General features: G+C 35.5%; 3 protein-coding genes across 8 annotated transcripts; all 3 read left to right on the top strand.

Moving 5' to 3' along the window:
• Window positions 1-5,349: 5,349 nt before the first annotated feature.
• On the top strand, window positions 5,350-5,856 carry LOC135641782 (uncharacterized). The gene has a single exon (XM_065157491.1). It carries the CDS (start codon window positions 5,470-5,472, stop codon window positions 5,677-5,679), a length of 210 nt encoding a protein of 69 aa, XP_065013563.1. The 5' UTR covers window positions 5,350-5,469; the 3' UTR covers window positions 5,680-5,856.
• A 1,548-nt stretch (window positions 5,857-7,404) lies between these two features.
• Window positions 7,405-19,565, top strand: LOC103971096 (uncharacterized). Of its 4 annotated transcripts, XM_018820824.2 has the most exons (8): window positions 7,405-7,561; window positions 10,320-10,389; window positions 10,510-10,754; window positions 11,291-11,415; window positions 13,016-13,115; window positions 14,936-15,454; window positions 18,555-18,892; window positions 19,147-19,565. In XM_018820824.2, exons 3-8 carry the CDS (start codon window positions 10,607-10,609, stop codon window positions 19,351-19,353), a joined length of 1,437 nt encoding a protein of 478 aa, XP_018676369.1. In that variant the 5' UTR covers window positions 7,405-7,561; window positions 10,320-10,389; window positions 10,510-10,606; the 3' UTR covers window positions 19,354-19,565. The 4 variants fall into 4 exon arrangements, with proteins under 4 accessions (XP_018676369.1, XP_065011998.1, XP_065011999.1 ...); XM_065155926.1 differs by having other exon boundaries at window positions 10,320-10,754; XM_065155927.1 differs by lacking the exon at window positions 7,405-7,561 and adding an exon at window positions 9,984-10,059 and having other exon boundaries at window positions 10,320-10,754.
• Window positions 19,566-19,881: 316 nt separating this feature from the next.
• LOC103971095 (uncharacterized) lies at window positions 19,882-24,591 on the top strand. Of its 3 annotated transcripts, XM_009385047.3 has the most exons (11): window positions 19,882-20,414; window positions 20,542-20,660; window positions 21,194-21,247; window positions 21,367-21,391; window positions 21,615-21,737; window positions 21,826-21,989; window positions 22,089-22,158; window positions 22,839-22,937; window positions 24,223-24,308; window positions 24,390-24,428; window positions 24,550-24,591. In XM_009385047.3, the coding sequence occupies exons 1-9, from the start codon at window positions 20,052-20,054 to the stop codon at window positions 24,304-24,306; spliced, it is 1,101 nt and encodes a 366-aa protein (XP_009383322.2). In that variant the 5' UTR covers window positions 19,882-20,051; the 3' UTR covers window positions 24,307-24,308; window positions 24,390-24,428; window positions 24,550-24,591. The 3 variants fall into 3 exon arrangements, with proteins under 3 accessions (XP_009383322.2, XP_009383321.2, XP_009383320.2); XM_009385046.3 differs by having other exon boundaries at window positions 24,390-24,591; XM_009385045.3 differs by having other exon boundaries at window positions 19,889-20,414; window positions 24,223-24,591.
• The last annotated feature ends 411 nt before the right edge of the window (window positions 24,592-25,002 follow it).

Below are 25,002 nucleotides of genomic sequence, written 5' to 3'. Positions count from 1 at the left end.
AAAAATAATTAAAAATATAAATTATGTAATGGTTACTTAATATTTCATATGAGTTTTAAAAGGAAATTAATGATAATTATATTTTCTCCTTGTATTTAAATAATGGCCAAGGTATCTATCTAACTCAAGTTTTTTTTTTATATCATTGGATTTAAAATGGAGTAGAGAGATAAGTTCAAGTAGCTAACTAGGTAGTTTGTCAAATTTAAATTGAGACATAGTATTATGAATATATATTCTATTTAATGTGGTGCTTATTGAATGACATCGGTAATCAAATTCTAATTATTGGCTGAAGTGGAGTTCACATATAAATATATCAATTTATAATCATATATTTAGATATTTATTTAAAATTAATTTGATTAATAATGTGGATAGTCGAGTTGAGGTTCTAACATATTAGTATTTAGATGTGTTTCTTCTCAAATATGATAATATTGAATAGGAGTAAGATTAAGATTATTTGATTGTCCAATATGTCAATGCATATTATGGAGCCAACTTAGTTCGAAGACAATCAATTGATGTTAGATAGTGAGAAGATTCTATTGAATAACCTTGCAAGACTAGATCGAAGGCTTTTCTACTAAATATTTCTATAATATTTAAGTTTAAAAAATAAATTAAAAAAGAGTTTCCTCAGTAGTACTATTTGAAATCTTAGTAGAGATGATTTAGGTAACTATTACCTTTTAGAGTGCAAAGTTACTTTGAAGGGAATGATTCTATAAAATTATTGTGTTACTTAGACATAAAGAGTTATTCAAACCGTGAAATAAGATACTTAAATATATAAGGATAATATTATTTTATATATAAATCGTAGACCAGCTCCCACCTTGTTAAGTGGTCGAGGTGCTCTCTAATTTATCTTAACCACTCCATAAAACTGAGAAACTTCATAGCTTGATTCATCTATGTCATATTTTTTTGGACGCTTCATGTCCTGATTCAACCATATCATAGATTCAAAATACTTTGTTGTATGATTTGACTATGTCATAGACTTGGGGATACTTAATGGCTATCGTGAATTAGATTTGAGGTGCTTCATGATCTAAGTTAATCATGTGATAGATTTAGGACACTTTTGGTCGTATATAGTTTTATCTTATGTTTTTGATATTTTATAGTCTAATTCAATCATATAAATTTATAATGATTCATGCTTAAATTTGACTGCATCATAGGTTCAAGACATTTTATGATTAGATTCAATCGGTTATAAATTAAATATGCTTTGTGATCTAATTTGATAGCATCGTAGATTCGAGATGCTTCATAATTAGATTTTATCACATCATACGTTTAAGATATTTTGTATTATGATTCAATCGTATTATATTTTTTTATCATTTTCCTATTACTAGTTGTTGTAGCTACTTCTAATATATCTACTTTAGTTATGGCATGATGTCTAATTTGATTCAGTTTTTGATAATTTAATATTTTCAATCAAACACTTAATCTTTAATGTCCAATCAATAATCTTTAAATTGTGTGTCCATTTGAATTAGTAGGAAAATCAAGTTTAGAAGGCCAAATGATATTTGACTTTTATAAAAGGGAATCTTTGGTTATTGTTTTTCCTTCGCCTATCCTTTAATAAATTGATTTTTCAACTTATATTTGAACCCTCTCTCGATTCTATATTTTAAAAATATCTTTCTCCTTTTCATTTGAATCAAATTCATTTCTTGATGAGGCCATAACTCTGATCATTCGATTCTCTATCCCTCCATCTCCTATGTCTCCATCAACCTGACTTCCTCCTCGAAAGAGGATGGAGTTGTCTCATTGAAAAATATATCTCTTTGAAGGTAGCTTCGTCGTTTGATGGACCATTGTAGGATATGATATAATTCTTTAATTTTAATTTTAAAGTTAGTTTTGAAGACCTTATAATTCTTTAATTTTAATTTTAAAGTTAGTTTTGAAGACCTTATCCGTTAGGACTCGATCTTCATTTCACATAAATTTAAATTTTTATTTACCGTGAATCATTATCTCTACACATATATTAGAAATGAGTTTTCATTTTTCCTTTTATACTTTATTTATATCTATCTTAAATGGAATATCTTTCTTGCTCAAGTAGCACCCAATATAATATTATATCGTGGCTTGCATAAAATATCTTTCTTACTCAAGTAGTACCCAAGATAATATTATCTTACAACTTTTATCAAGGAATGTCATAATGTTATCAAGCTTCTACACACATCTTATAACATATGCATTAGGTTGTCAATCTATTTTCTTTATTTTATTTCTGCCTAAGGTGAATGCAATGCCTTAGAGCACTAAGCTCCAACAAAAGTTAGAATAAAAGATTTGTTTATGTTTTTTCAAGAGTGGATGGTCTTTCAACTTAGTTATGTCACCCTAAAGTTGGTAGATGCATTATTGAGGCTAAATGAGGCAATGAAGGGGTAATTCTCTTGACTTATCCAAGCTTTATCTTATTTCACCGCTATTACATAGATAAGTGAATTATGACTTATTAAACCTGGCTTAAGTGTCACACCTAAAGGTTGGTATTCGAGCTCATGCTCCTCATTTTCTCTTTCTGAATGTGTTCTTAACTTATTTTATTTTTTGTGCAGACATGAATTTCTTCAAGGCTTTATCCTATGCCACCAAAAAGAAAAAGGAAGATAGATATAAAAAATAAGATACCTTCTTGGCCCAAGCCTTATCGCCCAAGGCCCTTATCTGGGTTAAGGCCTCTTTATCTTAACTACCCCTTGCAAAGAGTTAAAATTTGGGTTTATGAGAAGTTAATCACCAACAAACTATCTTATAAGCTTAGAGAAACTCGGTAACCCCTACCTCAACAAAGAGGATACCATTGATGAGATTTGAGCGACTCTTTCTTAAAATGCTGACTTCATAAATCCAATTGATGAGATTTAAGCGATTCTTTCTTATTTTGAGACTTTACTTATTAGAACTATTCTTAATTTGCACATATACATAATAAAGTAGGAGAACTGTATGATTGCTCGAGCTTAGCAATGACTCGAGTCATACAAGAGGCTAGTCTCCTACGGGAGTTACCAAGGTTTACTTTCAACCTTGGCAAGTTCTCTTTAATCTAGCCAATACAACAGGGCAATTATGCTTCTTTAGTTGATGAATGACATGCTCATCCTTATTAGAAGCACTTCTCGAAGGCAATTATGCTTCTTTAATTGATGAATGACATATGCTCATCCTTATTAGAAGCACTCCTCGAAGGCGCTTCTTTAATTGATGAATGACATATGCTCATCCTTATTACAAGCACTCCTCGATGAAACATATAACAAAATGACTTCTCTTTTCTTTTTATATTATCCATAAATCACCTTATAGAACTTACTTCATGAATCCTGAGTTGCTTCGGCAACATGTTAATCAGGTTTGACCCAATTTAATTGAACAATTTAACTTAGGTTAGACTCGAGTCAAGCCAAAGCTATCCTTTAATTAAATTACAAAACGATTAATCTAAGTCATGATATTAATTAAATCAGTAACAACTTAATAAAATGAGACATGTAAATAATCATTAATTAATTTCAAAAACATGATAAACCAAATAAATAAGATATTTCAAAATGAATAAATCCTCTAAAGGTTAATAGCTTAAATCTCATAAAAATCGTGAACATGGCAATCTAAATGGTTAATATGTTGTGAGATAATTAAATCTAATTGAATAGAAAATAGCATAAAAATGCATTAATCATAATTAAAGTTTAAACTAATTAGAATGATATTATCATAGATCATGATATTTACAAATATATGACTAAATTTAACATTCAAAATTTTCAGAAATATTATTAGTACTAAAAGATTTAAATTAAAATAAAGGTAGAGAATCGTTCTTCGAGATGGAGTTCCCTCTCCTACCTCAAATTCCTCTGCCGGGAGACTCCTCTCGTCCCTAAATATAAGCTCTAACTAGCATTATATAGGAGAGAAGGGAGGCTCCACTTTAGAAAAGAAAATACAATTGATTTGTTTTGGTTAATTAATTAGATTCCTAACTTTCTCCCTCACCATTAAGAAAATATATTTTAATTATTTCCTCACTTTGGATTATAATTAGAGAAGCATATGAACTCCATGAAGGTACAGACCCTAATTAAAACCTTCTTAATCTATCCTCTAATCATGCTAGTATTCAATTACATCATAAATTTGAATTAAGAACAAATATGGGAAGTCTTTAATTTTCAGAAAAAGGAGAAAACAAAATATTTGGTGATTACATTCCTTCCCCTAAAATTCATATTAAGATAATGCTCAATCAATATAGTTCAGAAATAAAATATTACCTTCAAATCAAAATATATGCCTTACTTGAGTTGAACATATTTGGGTGCAAATGTCTCTGTAGTTTTTTATTTTATAATATATATTCTTAGTCTACAAAGATGTTGAGCAACTCATTCAATAAATTTGGTTTTAGATAACCTAATTAGAATAGTAATTGAGAAACATATCAAAACTCAAATTCTTTTTTTTCAAATATACCTCCAATTAACTATTAGAAATCCAAAACTCAAAAATAGATTAATTAGTCTATATGTATATATATGTAAATACATTAATCATAGAAAATAGCATATATATATATATATATATATATATATATATATATATATATATATATATATATATATATATATATCACATATGGGACACAAACTACACCGAAAAACATTAGTCTCCTAATTAGAAAATTATAAAAAAATCAGGAACATAAATTAGTTGGATTCACTAATTAGAGCATCTAAATCATATGTATATGCAATCAGTCATATTTAATTATTTCCAAAAAAACATTAGTCTCCTTAATTCAAGAGTTTATTGTCGTGTCATCATCGTCCCTACCATCCTATTTTAATATTAATTTTTTATTTTTATTAATATAATTCAATTAGTCAATCGTTTGACCTCCCTCCTCCTTCTTCTTCTTCTTCTTCATGTCGAGTATGAACGAAGAAGAAACTAACAAAATGCTATCTATCATCACTCCGTAAAATGACCATTCGAGCATAAAGAATAGACCTTTGCAAGTCTTTAGTCGATGTCGATGATGATGTAGTCATGTTTCTCATTTGAGATTGAGAGCTCAATATTGTATCAATTAACATTGGTAAAGTTTTAAGTTAATAGGAATTAGGTTGACCTGAAAAGGACGTGAAGAGGAAGAAGGTGGCAGGTCTATTCATGCTTGCCTGGACCCAACTGAGAAGCTCGGAAAGCCACCGCGACTCCTGTCTTCTTCCTCCTCATCAGCAACATGACAAGAGAAACTTGACTGAGTCCTCCGGTTCTTATGGTGCAGGTAGGCCTCTTTCTCCTTATCCCTCCCTCATCCTCTCGCTCTCAAGTCCTCTTGCATAGACTCCAACACAGGAAGCACAGCAGCTCAGTGGTATCGGTTGTTGTAGGAGGAGAGAGAGAGAGATGGCGGACTGGGGGCCGGTGTTTGTGGCGGTGGTGCTCTTCGTGCTGCTGTCGCCGGGGCTACTGTTCCAGATACCGGGCAAGGGCCGGGTGGTGGAGTTCGGCTCGCTACAGACCAGCGGCGTCGCTATCTTCATCCACTCCATCATCTTCTTGGGCCTCGCCGCCGTCTTCATGCTCGTCATCGGCATCCACGTCTACCTGGGCTAGCTAGCTCGACCTCCGCATGCACGCCAAAGCACCAAAGCCTTCTCTCCCCCCTTTTCTCTTGATGTAAAGTGCAAGAGGGTCCTGTGAATTCATTTCACAGCTTTCTTCTCTCTCTCGATGTTTATTCAAGATCATGTGTATTTTATATCTATCCAAATTCAAACTCGATTCCAAATATATTTCCTTTTTTTTTTTGGATTGTTTAAATTGTGGATTGTGTTCTTCCCTATTTTGATTAACTAATGCTGAAATGCTTCTTGATTTGTATGATCACAAAGACCTATGTGATATCACAAGGAAAAAGATTCAAGAAAAATAAGACTTTTTATACAAAACTTAGCCTATGTTAACAATTTATTGTGTTATCATAGTTCTTAGTTAATAATAATACATTCATCTAAGCATTGTAAATATCAATTATGATGTGCTTGTAGTTTCATCTATAGATAATTCTTTTCTTCTTTGATTATTCACACACTCTCCAATGATGTTATCCAACCTAATGACCAATAATAATATTTGAGATCAAGTCAATTAATTTCTTTGTCAAATATCAATTCTCACAAAGACTTGCAGTCTGCATGATTCAGTTGGTTTCACAGAGACTTGCAAGTTTTCATTTCCATACTTTTATCCTCAAAGAGGAATATTGTATTGACTGAGCTTGATGACTATGCAATGGCACCAAACCAACAGGAAAAGGAAGAACTAAAATATTATTGTTGCTTGTCAAAGCTATGAGACCCCTCATGATTGCAGCAATAATTCTGATACATAACATATCCTGACAAGGTGTGAAATAATGGATAGAGACTTTGTCAAAATACATGTCATCATCATCTACAATCATAGTGAACTAAGGCAATGGCTTGACAACAAGCCTTACCTAACTAGACCTAATCTATATATCTAATCTGTTGGTCTTTGCTAGTTTTGTCAAATGCATTCATCCTCTAATTATTTTGTGGTAAATGGAAATATCAAAGACTCTTTTCATAAGATAAATAAGGTTAATAGTAAGGTTAACACCTTTCTATTTATGTCAATAATAACATAGTAAATAAATAAATTTAAAATTTATTAAATAAAATGATAATTTTTTTTAACATATTAGTGCTTGATACAATCATATAATTTCAAACTATACATACATTTTCAATCTAAAACTCATATATATTACAGGTCGTTATCTATATCTACTTTGGCATGGGTCCAAACTTATTCGTATCCTTACCCATCATATAGATGGATTAACAGTATTCTTACTTGTAAAATAGGATCTACAATAAGCAATAATAAGTATAAACTTTAAATTTGCGCGCATGATCGATCGATCGAATGGACGGTAAGGATCTTCCGATCACGAGAACGCCACGACGCGCGGCGCCTCAAAAAAATAATGAAAGCGAGTCCGCCATAAATCCCCCAAAATTTGCGTTTCGACTCCCCCCCAAATTTCAAATTTCCCCAACTCCACATCCCGTTATCGTCGCGCTCGGGCCCGAACTCGATCCCCTCGTCACACGCCCAACCCACAGTGACCCCATCCGCTCCAAATCCCTCTTTCAAACAATCATTTTGATGCAATTCCTGCCGTTACTCACCACCTGGACATCTCCATTCGTGCCCAAACGAGATCCACCGCAGATCGTCCTTTGCACGGCTCTTGAAGTCCACGTGTCCGTATCGTCTACCTCTCATTCGACAGCAGCCATTTATACTTTCTTTTTCCAATCTTCTCTCTCTCTCTACTCAAACCCTCAAAACCCTCGGCAACGTCTCGCGATTCGTCGCCGTGAGAGGAGAAACCCTGCCGTTCTACTGGCGGAGGCTTAGGGCTTGGATCGCTCTCTGCGGCTTCTGCTTTGGATCGGGTGGAATGGTCAGTTCCCGTCCTTTGGTCTCTCTGATTTCTCGCTTTTCGTTGCTTTTTCTGGAGTGGATTACTGTACACGCAGCTTGAATGCTGGGTTCGGTGGATCGTGTCGCTTTAGTTGTTGTAGTTGTTTGATGCTAGGGGTTCGGTTTCGTGCTTCTCCTTGTGTGATTCGCGGAAGGGACGCTGATTGTGATCCCAGCACTCGTCGAGCTCGACGAATGCTAGTGATCTGGATTTTGTTGTGCCGCGTCGCAACTTAGCATCCTTGCTCGATATGAGCGAGTAGTACTGCGCTCTAAAGAAGCTCTGATTTGCTTGAGGATTGATTATATAGATGATGCAAGGCGATGCAATACTCTCAGAATGATTCAAAACGTTGCTATGTTACATCGCTGTCTCCTAATGAACCGGGCAGTATATACGTTGGATTCTTACAGATTTCAAATGATTTCAGATGAAAACAAGGACTCTTTTTTGTGTGCTTTAATAAGAATGAAGGAACTGTAGAACATTTGGTCTGAAACTTAAGCAGTAACAGGATCTGATACAATTATAGCTTGAATTTCAATGAATAAGAAGAAAAATTGGATGACTGTATATATGATTACATTTGTTCGTGAGGAAGTGCTTTGTTTGAAATCGTGTCAAATGACTACGTGTCATAGGATGGCTGACTATTGTTCGATCGACCTTGTGCTAGTACGAAGTTCAACTGCTAGAGAACTGAATATTAGATGTATTTAATATGGATGTGAACTGTGAAAAAAAGTAATTCAATAATGCTTCTATGTTGAATTGGTAGGACTAAAACCATGCGGTGATATCAGGTGGACATGATACCCCCGCTTGCAGTGTCAAATTTAATTAGGGATATTAATCGCTAACTGAAGCTTCTTGAACAAATTGGACTGTCAGTTTTTGGTATGAAGAATAAGAAAACAGCTAAGGTTGAAATAATAAGTTTTTCTTTGTTTTAGCCAAACCGTGTAAGCAACTATCAAGATTAAGTTGAACATGAACAGAAAGATTGAGAAAAATGAAAACAAATTGGAGCCATTCTGATTTGTGTTGTTGTCTTTACTAATTTGACCAATGGATTCATGATGGGGCATTCATCTTATTTGGTGGATGATGATCGACAGATGAGATTCTGAACCTTCAATTTAAGGGTAAGTGAGATAGTATATCATCATCAGATTAGTATGTTAGGTGTAAACAATTTTTGGATAAGGTTTTGAACCCACATACCAAAACCATTGGTATGTGGTCTGATACATCAACATCACACCAATATTTTTAGATGTAAAATTAGTCAAATGAAGTTTATATTAGGATAAGCTTAATTTTTGCTGATATTAGCATGAATTTTTTTTTTTTCTGTCATACAAACTGCATCTGTTTTTCAAATGTATAAGTTGCCTGCCATGTTCTTCTTTATTGTGATGGTCCTTTTTTTTAAACAAAACTTTAATTCCAGTTGAAGGGAAGCATGGAAGGAGGAAATAGCTTATTCCCCAATTGTTATATTAGTGGTACTTTTAAAAGGTCACAGTAGTTTGTACTGCAAAATAATAGACGGAAGGACTTGGTGTGTTTCACAACTCAGAAGTTTGTTTATCAGAGAATAATGTTCTTTTTCTTGTGTACTTGTTCTTAATTCTTGATACCTGTGCTTAAGGACTGACCTACTTCATCTAGTTGTCCATTTGTTGATTTTGTAAATAAGAACATTTAGACATAGCTCTTGATTTTTCTTTAAATCTAAGACAGAATACTATATCAAACATGTGGGTCTGATTTTACTATGTATTAACAAAAATTCTAGTTGACTAACTGATGTACTGGTTGTTATAGTATCTTTGCTGTTGACAATGTTGACCATATTAGGGTTGTGACATTCCACAAATTCTAATCTGTTAAGGTTTACAAAGAAGATATGAAAACCTTATATTAGTTATAGTATTATGAATTGAATCTCCTGAAAATTTGCAGGGATGCAGAATTTATGTTTTAAAGCTCGACACTTTAAATTTAAAATAGGTTTGAGAAATTCCTATATTTTTCTCATTCTGTTTATAGATGTGAGACGATTTTAATTCATATGATGGGAGAGAATTTTATATGTTCAGTTCTTATATGATTAATAGAATTGTTCGAATTTTTCTTTTTTACAATAATAAATTATCAATATCAGTTTTATTGGAAATGCTTTATTAGGTTGCAGTAGTTGGTTTGCATGATATGATGTTAAATTATGATCATCTTCTTGACTGGCGTTGCAGCTAATTTCAACTTCTGCATGTTATTACTATGATTATAATTACTTTTCGAAGTCAAGTTCAATGCTTTTAAGCACTAAAGGAATGATGTAATCAGTGGGGTGATAGCCAACTCAAATGATGATATGTGTCTTTGTTTCGTTCGTGAGATACATGGACTTATGAAACTTGATACCAGGACTAGTAACTAGGATTTGCCTACTAGTTGACTTTTACCACAAGGTTGGATTTCAATTCCTCATATCTTACTAATCATATGTTTTGATTAGAATGATGAATTTTGTGAAGACAAATAATTTGGTTCTCTTCTTTATTCATTATGCAGTTTTGATTCCACAATGTATGATACCAGCTTAGCTAACTGTTCCATTGTTTTTTCTGCACACAATTTATTCATGCTAATTGTTTTTTTTGTCTTTCATATGTTTGCTAATCCTATCAATTTTGCATCATGAAAACTTATTGACATTTTTTTTTGTTAGGTATATAGGCGTCATCTGCATTGATCGAAGTTGCAAGTATCCCAGTTGCTTCTGGTCATTGATTTGACAAGTCTGTCATCTGATTTAGATTGACCCACAAATTTGCTGAGAATTTTATTACATCTTTTTAAATCATTCTGAGCTGGTAGGCTTATGGGACATCATTATTCTACATATTTTATACCTGAAGGCTACTCAAGAGCAATATCTTTCTTTCATCTGGATGGCTTTTGCTGAAGTTGGATATACATAGTTGTTGAGGCTCAGTTATTTTCCTCGGCTTGACAATGCAAACAAGGAAAAAAGTTCTTCCAAGAAATGCATCCAGAGAACATGCGAACACTAGATCTTGCAGACTGCAGAAAAAGGTGACTCTGATATCTGAAAAGAAAGTCACAGAACTGATCACATCATCTGCTAAAAAGCAGAAATTTGGTAAAGTGTTCATTGTCTTGATCACATTATTTCTATTGCATTGCATGAAAAGTAACTTATTCTTATTAGATAGTGGTCTGAAGTAAGTGAAGATAAGTTTTGCACGATTTTTTCACTTTATTTTAGAAACATTTAGCAACAGACATATGCAGGAGGCAAATAATCATGCATATATTGCTAGACAGAAATGTGTGTGACTATTAATTTATCAATATATTAATGTAGGCACTTTGTGCTGAAGAAAGTTAGAAGCTTAAAGAAATTACATTAGCTTCATCTGTTATGACTCACCCTTTTTATTATTTGAAGTTTCATGGTTGGGTTCTGTGTTGCCTAAGCATATTATTCATTGGATCAAGAGAAGAATAGAGTTGCCTACTTTCTCTCAGTTTATGTAATTTGCTTGTGCATTGGATGTTTGCTTTTGGAATATATCCAAGATCTTGTTTATATATGTTTTATTGAAATTAATGTTTCAAATATGGTTGCAAAATCTTTGCGCATAATTGTTATGGAATTTCTGTTTCCAATTTCAGTTAGAATACCTTCAAAACAAAATCCATATGAAGAAACTGGAAGGAATTTGGGTTCTGATTGTTGTGCGTCTCAAGATGAGAATCAGAGCTCTTGTTTTGCATATCAGACTTCCCTTTCTCATAAGGTTATTTTTCTTCTTTTTCACTGGAGTATTTGGCTTGTCTTAACTCTTAAGAGATTCATTGCAATTTATTTTGTTCATTTTGTGTGTGTATTGCAGCAAAAAGGACATTATCCAGATTTGCATTGATAGTTTTATTCTGGGATGCTCATTGATCCATAATCTTTGACTATTTTAATACAAGTGGAACCCTTTTTTTGTCACTTTTTCCAATATGTACTGATAGTCGTTTGCTCTGTGCTAGTTTTTTGCGACAATTTTCTTCACTTGGCTATCAAATCCTTTATTATTTCATGTGTTTGAATTAGATATCCCATTATTGACACTTTTTATTCTCTCTGGCAAATTGGTTTTGAAGGTGCCTTCATGTTTACAATTGGTTATGAGGCACATCTTTTAAATGTTGAAAGATGGAGAATGAAATAATGTTTTTAGTCTGTAAAAATCTTCATGAAAGAGGTTTGATATATGAGTACTGATGTTTTTCTTGTTAGTGTAAGAAAGAGCTTTGTTCATGATGGTCTTCTTTCATGTACTCTTCCCTTAAAGTTGGTGATCAGGAACCTATTTAGGATGTTAGACAAGTTATTTTCCAAATTGGCTTTTGATATATCTGTGGATCTTTTGAGTTTCTTTTACACTTCTTGAGATATAACTTGTTTCTACACAATCATCTTCCATGCATATTAATGTTGGTACAGGTGTTGCGGGTGATTGCCCTCCAGAAGGATGTTTGACCTATACAAAATATTTAATCTTTAGGTTTCAACATTAGATTTTGAGCATTCATCAAATTAGTCATACTATCCGAATGAACTTGGAGTAATTTCTGTCAATTGCAGAACCATAACATGGTAAAAAAGGATTTAAAATAATGTGCAATTGTTTTCATAACATATTATCCATTTATTTCCATATTTATAAAAAGTTTCCTATATGTTGATAATTCTTTTAGGAATTGTTTATAATCTTGGGTACTAGACCCAAGCAACTCTCTGGCTGGACCATAATGTGTCCAAGACAAACACAATATGCTTGGTACATACCGTAATACCAGAAGGGGGAAGAAGACAAGTAGAAGGAGAAGATGAAGAGTAAGAGGAGGGGCAGAAGAAGTAGGTGGAGGAAGAGGAGTACTTGGCGGTGGGTAGTGCTATGGGTGGGCATGCGAGGGAATGGTTGACAAAGATCAAGAGAAGGGTATATGGGGATGTGGGTTGCTAAAACCCTAAATAAAAATAGGAATTAGGCTTACTGGCTTGGTTTAAGAGGGTTATTGCTTGGTAACCAATGAACTGATCATGAACAGTTCACTCTTGGACTGGTAAATATTGCTGGGTAAGTACTGGTCTGCACAACATTTAATACCTTGTTTTGGGATTTCTTGTGGTTCAACATAAACAGGCCTGGGTCATGGAGCAGTTGATCTAGTTGGAAATGAGGTCCATGTGCTTGCCCAAAAGCAGTCCTGCTTTTCTTTTGTTGGCCATCCTGTATAACGATCATCTCTTTGTTCTTCAAAGTTGAAATCAGAGATGTTTTGCATTTGCATGTTAACAATTCCATGTAACTCTTAACATTGACTTTTGCATGGATGCAACAGGAGCTATCTGATGTTACCACTGCAAATTGTATGTCGGAAACCATCTTTTCTCCTGTCTTTCATCACCCAAAGGACACCTCTGGTAGCATTCTTGAGAAAGGTACTTCATTTTGTTATTTTGATAGGTTAAAAGGTTTTACCTTTATGCAAATGCCGTTTTCCATCTATATTTATGCTTATTTAACTTTGGTTGTTGTGTTCTTTGACTGAGGGCATGCCTTGGAGGTATGACAAGGTTGCTGTCTTCAAACCCAGGTGTCAAAATTTCAGGTCATGGGAATACCTATTTTATGTGCAAAACTAGGCTGCATAGATTTGACTTCCCCTATACATCCATTATTTGGAGCCTCATGAATTCATCTGTCCATAATGGAACTTGTAAACATATTTCAATATCAGTCGGTTTCGAAATGAGATGCTCTATCTGTATTGGTGTTATGTAAGACATGTATTGTTTTAGCTGATTTCTTGACCTTATAGGCAGAAATTGGTTGGAATAGCTATGGTTAATAAAACTCATCGGGAGTTGGTTGATTTGGATGAATTCTGGGCTCTCTGAGAGCCTTAAAATAAGAAAAAAGAAGAGAGGAAAGGAAGAAGAGGGAAGTTGAGCTAAGAAAAGACAAACCCCTACGACTATGACTGTGAAACTGAGACTTTATCATATTTTTTGCTATATGATATTATTCAACTCGCTGGGTCTTGGCCCTGCAGGGGATAGTTCAGGGTATGACATGTATAACTGAATGATGTATACCATTTGTATTTGTATTTTGTCGAGATTCACTGCAGTAGGATAATCTTATCCACTTTAATGCCTAAATCGATTATAGTCTTAGCTCTTAATTAATAAACAAGCTTCTCCACGGTACAAATGGTATTTTGGATTTTGGTTTTTTTTCTCCTCCATCTTTTGAATGCTGTTTTAGTTAATAGCCTTTAACTTTGCTTTTACCAACAGTTGTTCAAACCTCTTGATAATTTGAGAGAAGATGGTTGAGGTTGGTATAAACATGTCCAAAAATGTTCATTGAGTCTGTCAGTAAACCATGTTAAGTTCAAAATGCTAGTGCTGTTAAACAGATGAAGACTAGAGAAGGGTTGTCAGCCTTATATACAAGGACTTTGCTTTTAATAGGCTGAATGGAAGGAGGGGATTCATGTAAATGAGGACTATATTTGAATTCATTGTTGTTGCATAATAGCCTCTGCAAGCTTCATTTTCCCCTAATCGACTTCATATCTTTTAACATTTTTGGCAAGTTTTAATTCTGCAGTTATCTTAATTTAGCTATTTTTATGCAGTTGTTTATCTTGTATGGGAAGTTTCTTTGATGAACCAGAAGTTATAATACTTACCTTTAAATTTAAAATCTAAATTGTCGTATTTAGTGGTGATTGAAATGTGACTCTTTTTCATCATCTTCATATTATTTCCTTCTTAAGGGCCGCAAGATTAAACCTGTAATTTCTTTGATTTTTAGACTAGCTTTGTTATTGGGGAATGGTTGAACTTGAGAGTTCTCATTGATAAAATTTTCAATTTTGAAGTTGTCTATCCTGGTTTCCAGAACTGCTCATGGCTCTTGGTCTGTAGATTTATTTTTTGGCTTTTTTACTTGATTTTTCTTTTTTTTTTCTTCTTTTTTTGCCTTTTTTTGTTATATTTTCTTTACGGAATCTAGTTATGTAGATCCACAACCTTTTTGCCTGATGATCTGTTCTTATTTTGTTTGTTCCCTCTTTCCCTGCTTGCTTTTTTACAATGACCATCTTGAATTTTTTTTTTTTCCAGTTACTTGAGTTGGTTTGCTGCTTCTCTGAGCATCTTTATCTTCACTCTAGTCTATCTTGGTACCAACTCCCATGCATTGTCATTGATTTTTGTTGACTTTTTCATTTTTGCAATTGGTTTCACAGAGTTATCAAAGATCAAAGACAAAGTAAATCATCATGATTCAGAAATTCAGGAATTAAAAGCTAGTTCTTTTAGTTGTTCTGAGACATTACAAACTCAAGAGATATCTATGAAGAGCAGCACTGCAGTTGCTTGTGAAAACAATGTTAACTCAGCATCTTTTGAAGCTTCAGATATTCAGAACACGCATAGCCATCCTCATGATATGGGACGACATCATGCAAAGACACAATCTGATGATGAGTATAGTGATTTGGGAAACCTTTCTTCTGAAGTTTCAGCTATATATCTTGCAATGCAGAACTCTAAACTAGAATGTGTTGATGAGCACAGTCAAGATACAATTTCGACGGATGGTTGTGTTGAGCCTGATGAAAGTGATGAGTTTGATGATTTTGATCCATACTTGTTCATAAAGGATTTACCTGATTTGTCAGCGGTGGTTCCAAGATTTCGACCCATGCTCCTTCCCAAACAGACACGGAGCTGCCCATCAACAACCCTTGTTCTGGATCTGGATGGTATGGTGAATGACTCTTCACTAGCTAAATGTGTTTTTTGGTTAGCTACTTAATTATTTGATGTTTAGTATGAGTGTCTGTCTCTCTCCTTGTGCATGTGAATGCTTCATGGTTGATGGAGATCACTATGATAATATCTGTCTCATATTTTGTTATTTGGATTGTATATTGAACATTCTGGTCTTTTTGTGCTGAACTCATTTCTAAAATAATTGTTTTTTAAGCGAGTTTTGACAAACTGGTGAAGGATGTACCTGAGTTATTAACTTGTATTATCAAGTGATGATATGACCTAAGCATTAGTGATTGAACTTTTGGCTTGTTGATAGTATAAATACAATTGTTGATATTTGATTGCGGGATACAAATGCAAATTATTTATTTTTCATCAAAACATGATTTTAACTCTTAATTCTTTGACAATGCTTTTATTTGTTGTTGGTGATTGGTAAATTATTAACATGTAAATTGAATTATTACAAAATCATGGGTAACAATTGATTAGTGATGGCAGCTTTTGAAATTGTTGTATCATGATTTTTACTGCATTTTCAAATCATCAATATACAGTTTTTTGTAAGGCAGGTTGAGTATGCAAGTAAGTCTTGATTGTTTTAATAAAATCATGTTCTAAGGCTCCCTTCACATTGTTTTAATAAATCTTGATTGTTTGAATAATCATGAATATCTTAGACCTACCTTGTGGAAGATGGAAGATAGCAGATGATCTGTATGAAGTTTGCTTGCTGAGGTTTTTACCGAAGTATTTTTCTCAAGTATTTTGGATAAAAAATTATAGAACTTTATCCACGGGATGAATTATTCATATTTTTGAGGAAGCCCAATCATATTTTGGATCATGGACTAATTCCATACCTCTCAAAAGAAAACCTTGAGGTGCAACATATCTTTGGAATAAGGTTTGTAATTTCGTATCGTATCGGAGTATTGAGTTTGGTACGGTACGGTACGGTGCGAGTATACCGAGCGATATGTTTTGGCGTATCGCTCGGGGGTGGTGTGTGTGTGTATAATAGAAAGTTAAAAAATAAAAAAAAGGGGCGACATCTCATCGTTTCTTCTCCCCACGTTGGGAGAAGAAAACCACGAAGCCTTGGCGACGTCGTCGAGGTTTCTTCGCGGGAAGGTTCTTCTCCCCGTGAGGACTTGGCAACATCGCCAAGGCTTCTTCTCACCATGCCGAGGCTTCTTCTCGTGCGGATTAGGAGAAATCGTCGACATCATCGAGGTCTCCCCGCGAAGCTTGGGCGACGTTACCGAGGTTTTTTCTCCTCGTGTCGAGGCTTCTTCTCCCCATGCGGATTAGAAGTCGTTGACGAAGTTGAGGCCTCGTCACCTCGGACGAGGAGGTAATATCTCATCCGCGGTGTTCGATGAGGGAGGGCGGCGACGGATCGAGATTGTTGAGGGAGAGCGGCGTCAGATCTCTAGGTTCTCCTTTTCTTCTCCCTCAGCTAATACCGCCCGGTAGCGAGCAACGACGGTTGAAATCGACTGTCACTGATTGATTTCGGGTGGTAACAGGGAGGAAACAGCCCCAATCGACATTATCGCCTGGTAGCGGGTGGTTTGTATACTGGTCTGTTTGTGGATCGGTACGGGCTGTATCATTCAAAATTAAAAACCCTGCTTTGGAAGATATCGAACATGTCTATGCATGTTACAAGAGCAACGCTAGCACAATCGGCATCATGTGAAGACTAAGGGGACTTAGTGAGAGGTTCCTCTGTGGCACCTAGCACAAACCAAACAGAATGACCTCTGTTGCCTTATCAAAATGTTGGTACACGGCATTATTATGTGAAATTCTCAGATGATATGGGTGTTAGGCAAATTTTAATATTTTTGAACAGCTACCCGAATAGCATCTCCTTGTTGATTGACAAATGTGAGTCACCTTGGTTGGGTTGTTTTGCACAGTCCTGATGCTGCTTGAGAATACAATAAGAACCTGGCAGACTGGTGCGACATGCTTGGTATGCAGGGTACATGATGGTATGACACCCTTGGTTGCAATGTCATGAGAGTCCTGCCTATGTCTCTATCAAATAAAAAAAGAGGAAGGAAAATGGGTTATTCAAGACATTGGGTACTATTATCTTGAAATTCACTATTGATACCAATTGGTAAGTTAACTCACTTCTTTTATTCCCAAGTTATGTGTAGATACATAATAGAAGCAACTTAATAGCAATAATCAGAATGGATCATAGCTAACCATTTGGTGACATATGACAAATTATTTAAGGTTTCATGTATCGTCTTATAGCTACTGACTTTGAAGAAGAAAAATCATCTACTAAAGATGAGGATGTTAATATGTTGGTGATCAATAATTCAAGTACAGTATGAGTTCCCATGAAAAGTTTGCATTCTGAGTTGGTTTCTGATCTTTATAATTGCTTGATTTATAGTAAGATGGGCTTAGGACTTGGGAGTGTACTATTTATAGATGGCTCAGTTCCAGAAACCTTGAATTCTGGAGCTGTTTTATTCCAATGTCCTTGTACTTCTACATGTAGATTGAGAGTTTTAACTTGTGTTTGACACCAGAATTTAAATATTTGTTGCTGGAGCAGATTTAGTCCCCCCTGTTTTGATTTTTGAAATAGTGATTGCTGGAGAAGATACATATAATGGTGGACCGAGTTTATGTGATTCCACACGACTAATTTTTAAGGGTTAAGAAGGAGAAATCTGTTATTAGAAAATATTACCTTGACCATTTAAGATATAACCATTCAGTGTTACAGAATGTAAGAGTTTCACTAGGGTTGTTTAATGTAGATATTAACTTTTAAAGTCTTCATTCCCTTGATCATTCTGGTCGGTAAAAAGTTTGTTCATTTGTTGTAATAATGGACTTCACTTGACCAGTGTTCATAATATTTTTCGCACAATTTTTTTTTATAAGGTCTGTAGTGTACCTTAAAACATTGGGCTTGTTCTTATACTATTTTGTGCACTTTTTACACAAAAAAATGCAGCTAATGCATGATACTAAATGATCAATCTGTTTTTCTGTTCTTCAACTTCCCTTCACCTGCTTGTTCACAATTCTATTGTGCTAACTTCACAGAGACTTTGGTGCATTCTACGCTGGAACCATGTGAGGATGCAGATTTTACATTTCCAGTCAATTTCAATTTTAAAGAGCACACAATTTATGTACGCTGCAGGCCTTATCTCAAGGATTTCTTGGAAAAGGTCGCTAGCCTGTTTGAGACAATTATATTTACAGCAAGTCAAAGCATATATGCTGAGCAGCTCCTCAATGTGCTTGACCCAAAAAGGAAATTATTTCGCCATCGTGTGTACCGAGAGTCATGTGTATTTGTGGATGGTAATTACTTGAAGGATCTGTCTGTACTTGGCCGTGATTTGGCTCATGTTATCATCGTAGACAACTCCCCTCAGGTTACAGTTTTTACATACTCTCTCAACAAGTCTGTTATTTGTATATTTGCAAGCTGGGTTCCAAGTAAATGCAAGATAAACCTTGCCATAATATAATGACAATTATAGCAATCTAACCCTATTTGCTTTCCTTATCTCCAGATGGTGTGTGCCATATATCATCGGCTTGTTCTTATCTGGAAATTTCATTGTCTCCTGGAATGAGAAACATATAGCTGTGATTTTTCTGATGATATTTTTGTTTTTGTTATCAGGCATTTGGATTCCAGTTGGACAATGGCATTCCAATAGAGAGCTGGTTTGACAACCGCAACGATCATGAACTGCTCTCGTTACTCCCCTTCTTGGAGAGCTTGGCTGGTACGGATGACGTTCGCCCACTCATAGCCAAGAAGTTTAATCTCCGTGAGAAGGTGGCTGCTGCTGCTGCCTCTTATCTCGCCTTAGATTTTAGAAGGTGACCACGAAAAGTAGAGCCCAATGCACGCAACATTGGAGCCTATCATCACATTTGCATGCTCTCCTGCAGCATATACTTTTCCTCTTGCAATACCTGTATCATTTGTTGCTATACTTTCTCAGAAGATTTTAGCTGGACTTATCCATTCAAAAATGTTGTCTAATCGTGTAGTCAATGGTGAATAAATATCGGTCATTTTGCTGTTATCATTCATGTTCGGCGTGCTTGCTTTCATTTACGGGTTTTGATTCTCAAGTAATGTATACTAGTGATGACTGTAGAAGGCAGAAACGCAGCTTATGCACCAGTTCTTCGAAGTTACGATGAATGTTTCATTTATCACAATGGAAGCTCCTGATGCTGTGAATCAGGTTAGTTCTCTCTTGATTAAATTATGAAGTTGGTATCATTATTTATCTGTTGCTCTTAATTCTAGCCGTTTGTTAGCTTTTCAACTTGATTTGTAGGTCTTCTTTTATAGCTGTTCTGATTTCTTTCGGGCACCTTGCCTCTAGTGAAACGTGGTCCGTTGAGTGAAACGTGGCTTGCTTCAACGTCCTGAGCTCGTCACACGTGGCGCTGAAGATGGCCACTCTTAAGACTATGCCGTGGGTACGGGGTACGTTGGGGATCAGGCGTGGCCCTAAGTGGTCGCTCCCGGTGGGGCCGCAGCTGGCCAACTGCCCTTGATGCTCCTTGATGGTCTCTCGTCGTGGGACGAGTGGGACTCAAGTAGTTTGGGGATGGTCCGTTGCAACCGGTTTGGTTTACCGGACCCAAAGGTGCAGCTGGTGGAGGGAAGAGAGGAAAATAATATCCGTATGTTCTCTCTCTCGCTCTCGCTCTCGCTCTCTCGAGCTGCGACTTGAGAGTATGCCATTCGAGGCGATCGCCTCCGCCTTCTTGGCCGCCGCTCCATCCCTCACCTTCCGCCGCTCCGTCGCGGGCCTTCCCCTGCCCTCGCAGCCCCCCTCGTCGTTCCTCCCGCGGTATCTCCCCGTCCGTGCCCTCATGAAGCGGAACCCCAAGCGCTTGAAGTACTCCGCTCCTCGCTTCTTCAAGGTCGGTCCCTCCCCCCCACCCTTCAATTCTCCCTCATCAACTTCGATCCGATTGTGGTTTAGGTTCTGTTGCGAACATACTTGGAATCTAACTCTCTCCTTTGCTTCTTGGTCGACAAATCCAAAAGAAATCGGAAGCAATGGTGTACGTGGAGATGGACCCCTTGGGGTCCGAGACTTGGAGGCTGGAGCCCGTCATCGAGCTTATCAAGGAAGGGGCCGTCGGTGTGATTCCTACTGATACCGTGTATGCCGTCACTCCTCTTCGTTTCATTTCTTCTCTACAATTCTGCGGCCTATTACGTTTGCCCTGTTTTGAACTTGACGCTTGGAAATACAGATTGCAGTTTCGTTATTGATTGTACCGTATTGATGATTCGGAAGATAAGTTGTGAAAAGTAACTTCTCGTTTTGTGGTCTACAGGAATAACATCGCCCTCGTTGTTAATAATATGAAATCATTGATCATGTTTCATCTGACCACTTTAAGTTTTTAGACGGTATGCAGGATGGTAATAGAGCCATTCATATCTTATCCAGCCCAACACATTAATTAATTGGAAACTTTATTCAAATCTACTACTGATGACTACATCAGCATATGAAAGCGATATCAATTGTGAGCTTTCACCAGTAATTAATGGACCATAGGAATTCCTATGTCTTCTGAAAAAAGAGTGTGCTATGGAAACAATATGATGCTTATTCATAGCTTTCTACGGTCTTAGCAAATCTCCATTGCATCATGCTATTGAAACCAGAATAATTAAATCTTTTCAGGTATGCCATTGTTTGTGATTTGAGAAGCTATTCATCCATCGAACGCCTCCGAAGGTAGTGTCCACGTTTCTTTTCTGTCATATTTGTAAATATATTTTCTTTACGATGATTATTTCTGTTAGACTTGTATGTCACGCAAACTTGTTTGACAAATTCTTTTCTTACACATGCAGAATCAAAGATATAGAAAACAAGAAGGCAAGAGTTACAGTTTGGAAGATTGGATACCATTGTTCATGAAGCTTAGTACTAGACCAAATTTCCCACTTTGTCAACAATATATAATTTTGTTTTCCAGCTGATAATGCAAAATATATTGTTTAAATTTTAGTGTCTTTGTGGTTATTAATTGCAGAACATGTTATTACCTTTTTCGTCTATATTCTGCATTAGTTCTGATTGATTCAATGTATTTATGCAGCCTCTCAGTATCTTGTGTCACTCGTTTCAAGACATAGATAAGTACACAGTTGGTTTTCCTCGTGGTGATGGACGTGGACAAACAAACATATTCAGAACTGTTAAGCACTGTTTGCCTGGGCCTGTAAGGAAGATAATCTTGCAGTTCTTTGAAATTGAAATTTTCTTTCATCCTGAGATGTGGTTAACTGATAGCAGTTCTTGTTGAACAGTATACTTTTATTCTTCCTGCAACCAAAGAATTACCAAAACAGTGCATAAAATCTGGACGGACAGCTAGATATGAGTCAAGAAAGCACGTCGGTGTTCGCATGCCAAATGATTCTATCTGTCAGGCCATATTGCAAAATCTTGATGAACCCCTGGTTTCCACGAGGTTGGTTTGAATTATTAAGCTAAAAGACAGATTCGATCTCTTTCTCTCACACACATTTCTTTTAATAATCAAACGACTGCACTGTCATGCTGAACTTAGTGTGAAGTGGCCTTCAGAAGATCAGTGGATGCTAGATCCTGTCATAATTGCAGATACTTATGAGCCAGAGGTATGTTCCCTGTTTTCACTTATTGTTTGAATTTGATGAATAAGGCTCTCTCTCTTCCTCCATCACATAAAATAAATTTATTGAAACTGACATTTTTAAGTGATGATAATGATATCATTGACGCATGTGTGAATTCTTTAATTCTCTGAAATTATACATATCTTCTTGGTAGTTGAACCATAAGTTCTTGGGTTGTATCTCATTTTATGTAGTACATTTTTTACTGTGATATATTTGTGCCTAAGTCATCCAAATAGCTCAGTTAATTCAGTTGCATGAGCTTAGATCATTTGCAAAAGGCAATCTTCCTATTCATCACCTCACCCTCTGGGTCCTGCTATCTGCCTTGTTTTGAAACTTCACATATATCATCAGGATTTCCGCTCTAGGTGATCCCTAATAGCACAAATCTACTTTAGTCATTCTATGGAGACTTTAACAGTTAAAAGACTGCTATAGAACCAGACAAATTTGATCAAGAGACAAGACTAATAATAAGGTCTTTAATCACATTAGACATATGCAAAGCCTAGAAGGAACAAAGGTAGTAATTCTGGTTCTTCTGTATTTTGAGAATCCTTCTATCATATATTTAGTTAGTTTTTGTTCATCAAATGATACATTTGCCTTTTTAACATTTTAGTGTTCAACCCGATCTTTTGTTGTTTGACATTTTCCAGGGACTTGATTTTGTTGTTGATGGTGGTATTAGAGTTGCTGATCCATCCACTGTGGTTGATATGACAGGAAAATATCCAACAATTATTCGTCAGGGAAAGGTATGTGGATATAGAAACCTAAAACTAAAGGCATTACCCCCTTCTGTTTCCTATACCATGGTTATATTGATGTCTTTGCTGAGTTTCTGTGCACATATAATAAATTAAGGGAAAGAAAGATCTGCAAACCAAATTTTCCCTGTGGCTTTTCAGATTTTTTTCCTTTGTTGGAATTTTTATAATTTTCAGACATTTTCTTCTTTGACTAAGACGGTAATATGACAGAAAAGTTGATATGGCACAACCAAATGTGGTGTCATATCCATACCATATATCTTCACCAAGCCAATCATTTTCATATAGTTGAAAACTTAAGGACAGAAGTCGTCCTACTTGAATCTTTTAGTTCTATGGATACAGTTTTTGTTCCTTTAGATTTGAATTAGTCTGTGTTGCTTGGTTGACCATTTCCTTCATTGTTATTCTCCTTCAGAAATCAGGGGCAGGATTGGTCAAGCAACTTTTTTCAGCTTGTGTTATGTGAGCTAAAAGGTTGCATCATTAACCTTCTTTACTTAGAAGGGCTTATTATATAATATATTATGCCAACAAATATTGATTATTCTATCTTGATGTAAGAGAAGGCATTTAAAGCATTAGTGTTTGTCAACACTCACAATGCCCACTTCAACTTGGTGAGAATATGAAAAATGATATTACACTTTGTAAAAAGAGGTGGGTGATGAAGTAATTACTGTTCTTAGGTTTTGTAAAAAGAAATGCAGTCATACAGTAAATGGCGAATTATGCAACAGAGTGTTTCCAGTCATACAGTAAATGGCGAATTATGCAACAGATTTTGTTAAATTTGTTTGTCACCAGAGAAAATTAGATGAAGGAACAAAGTGTTTCCAGTTAGCAATTAAGAAAGTATATATGTGGAACTGCCTCTATTGATGAAAAATTATGGTCATTTAGACAGAATTAGTCAAGTGATCTGGAAGTCTTGTTTTTTCTTTATATGTAGCAGAAGCCTTCAAATATCAAAGCTGTTTTTAACTCTATTTTCAAAGTTATAAGTGCCTATCAAAGAAGAAGAACCAAGTTCAGGTAATTGAATGTGTTGGTGTGACTTCATCAATCATATGATTTTGGATTTGTTAGTGTTAATCTTTGCTGCCAATGGATGGTTACATTTGTCGAAGCAAATTATCAAGTTCATATTGCTGTGAGTCTGTCAGTAGAAGCATCTATTAATTATTGGTTCCAGAAATTGTTTCTCGGTAAATGATTTTTCTCCAACACGCCACATAAAGAATGTCCATCTCATTTTATTGTTATTCAGGGCCCTAAGCTGGAGTGGATGATAGTGGAAGGCGAGGATTATGGTGGTGACCCAAGTGAGTTGCCTTTTCCCCAGGTAGCTTGAAGGTATTACTATCTCCCCCAATCTCATGATCATGCTCGTGTTTGATTGTGAACATCAATTTGGAAATAACCGTCAGTTTACAGAACGCCAAGCGACAGAGATGTCAGGAAGTGAAAAAGAAGGTGCTGTTAACATACCTTCAATATGATGTTGTGTATATATAGCTAATAAGATATTGTGTTGCAGTCTTTTATCTGAAGATTAACATGCAGAACATTTGATACTTTGTTCTGGTATTCCCAGTGTTGCGGTATCATTAAGGTAACAGAAGATGGGTTGTCCTAATCTGAAGCACATTGTTTCTTATTGTGGTTGCTGAAAATTGCTGGTTATTGTTGACTTTTGTACAAAATTGCCTCGGTTTTTTTGAATAAGATATTCTGTTCTATGAATTTAAATTGGGGCATCAGATCAAGAATGTTTTAAGCTATACTGTTAACTTGCTTTTCCCTTCCATTCTGGGAGTTGGTTCGTTGGGCAATGTCTTGGGGATCTGGTGATTCTATGAACCTTCTCTCCCTAATCTATGAATATTTTTAGGCTGATTTGCCTGTCAATTATTATAGTTCAAAAGATAATAGATGGACATTCGGTCGATATGCATGAAATGAAGAGAATATAGGTTTCTAATCCTTTCGGCTTCGTCATCGATATGCATGAAATGAAGAGAATATATTTGTTTTATTATCTTTAACA

The sequence above is a fragment of the Musa acuminata genome, chromosome BXJ3-6 (assembly GCF_036884655.1).
Source record: "Musa acuminata AAA Group cultivar baxijiao chromosome BXJ3-6, Cavendish_Baxijiao_AAA, whole genome shotgun sequence".
Lineage (NCBI taxonomy): Eukaryota > Viridiplantae > Streptophyta > Magnoliopsida > Zingiberales > Musaceae > Musa > Musa acuminata.
The sequence above is the reverse complement of the archived record's forward strand: the minus strand, read 5'-3'. Positions and strand labels throughout refer to the sequence as shown.

What these genes read in the sequence shown, in the direction of transcription:
- LOC135641782 (XM_065157491.1), top strand. Translation starts at nt 5,470, where the DNA reads ATGGCGGACTGGGGGCCGGTGTTTGTGGCGGTGGTGCTCTTCGTGCTG.
- LOC103971096 (XM_018820824.2), top strand. Translation starts at nt 10,607, where the DNA reads ATGCAAACAAGGAAAAAAGTTCTTCCAAGAAATGCATCCAGAGAACAT. An exon ending in AGACTTCCCTTTCTCATAAG is followed by an intron (nt 11,416 to 13,015) that starts GTTATTTTTCTT and finishes TGGATGCAACAG; the next exon opens with GAGCTATCTGATGTTACCAC. An exon ending in TGGTAGCATTCTTGAGAAAG is followed by an intron (nt 13,116 to 14,935) that starts GTACTTCATTTT and finishes TTGGTTTCACAG; the next exon opens with AGTTATCAAAGATCAAAGAC.
- LOC103971095 (XM_009385047.3), top strand. Translation starts at nt 20,052, where the DNA reads ATGGTCTCTCGTCGTGGGACGAGTGGGACTCAAGTAGTTTGGGGATGG. An exon ending in CAGATACTTATGAGCCAGAG is followed by an intron (nt 22,159 to 22,838) that starts GTATGTTCCCTG and finishes GACATTTTCCAG; the next exon opens with GGACTTGATTTTGTTGTTGA. An exon ending in CAATTATTCGTCAGGGAAAG is followed by an intron (nt 22,938 to 24,222) that starts GTATGTGGATAT and finishes ATTGTTATTCAG; the next exon opens with GGCCCTAAGCTGGAGTGGAT.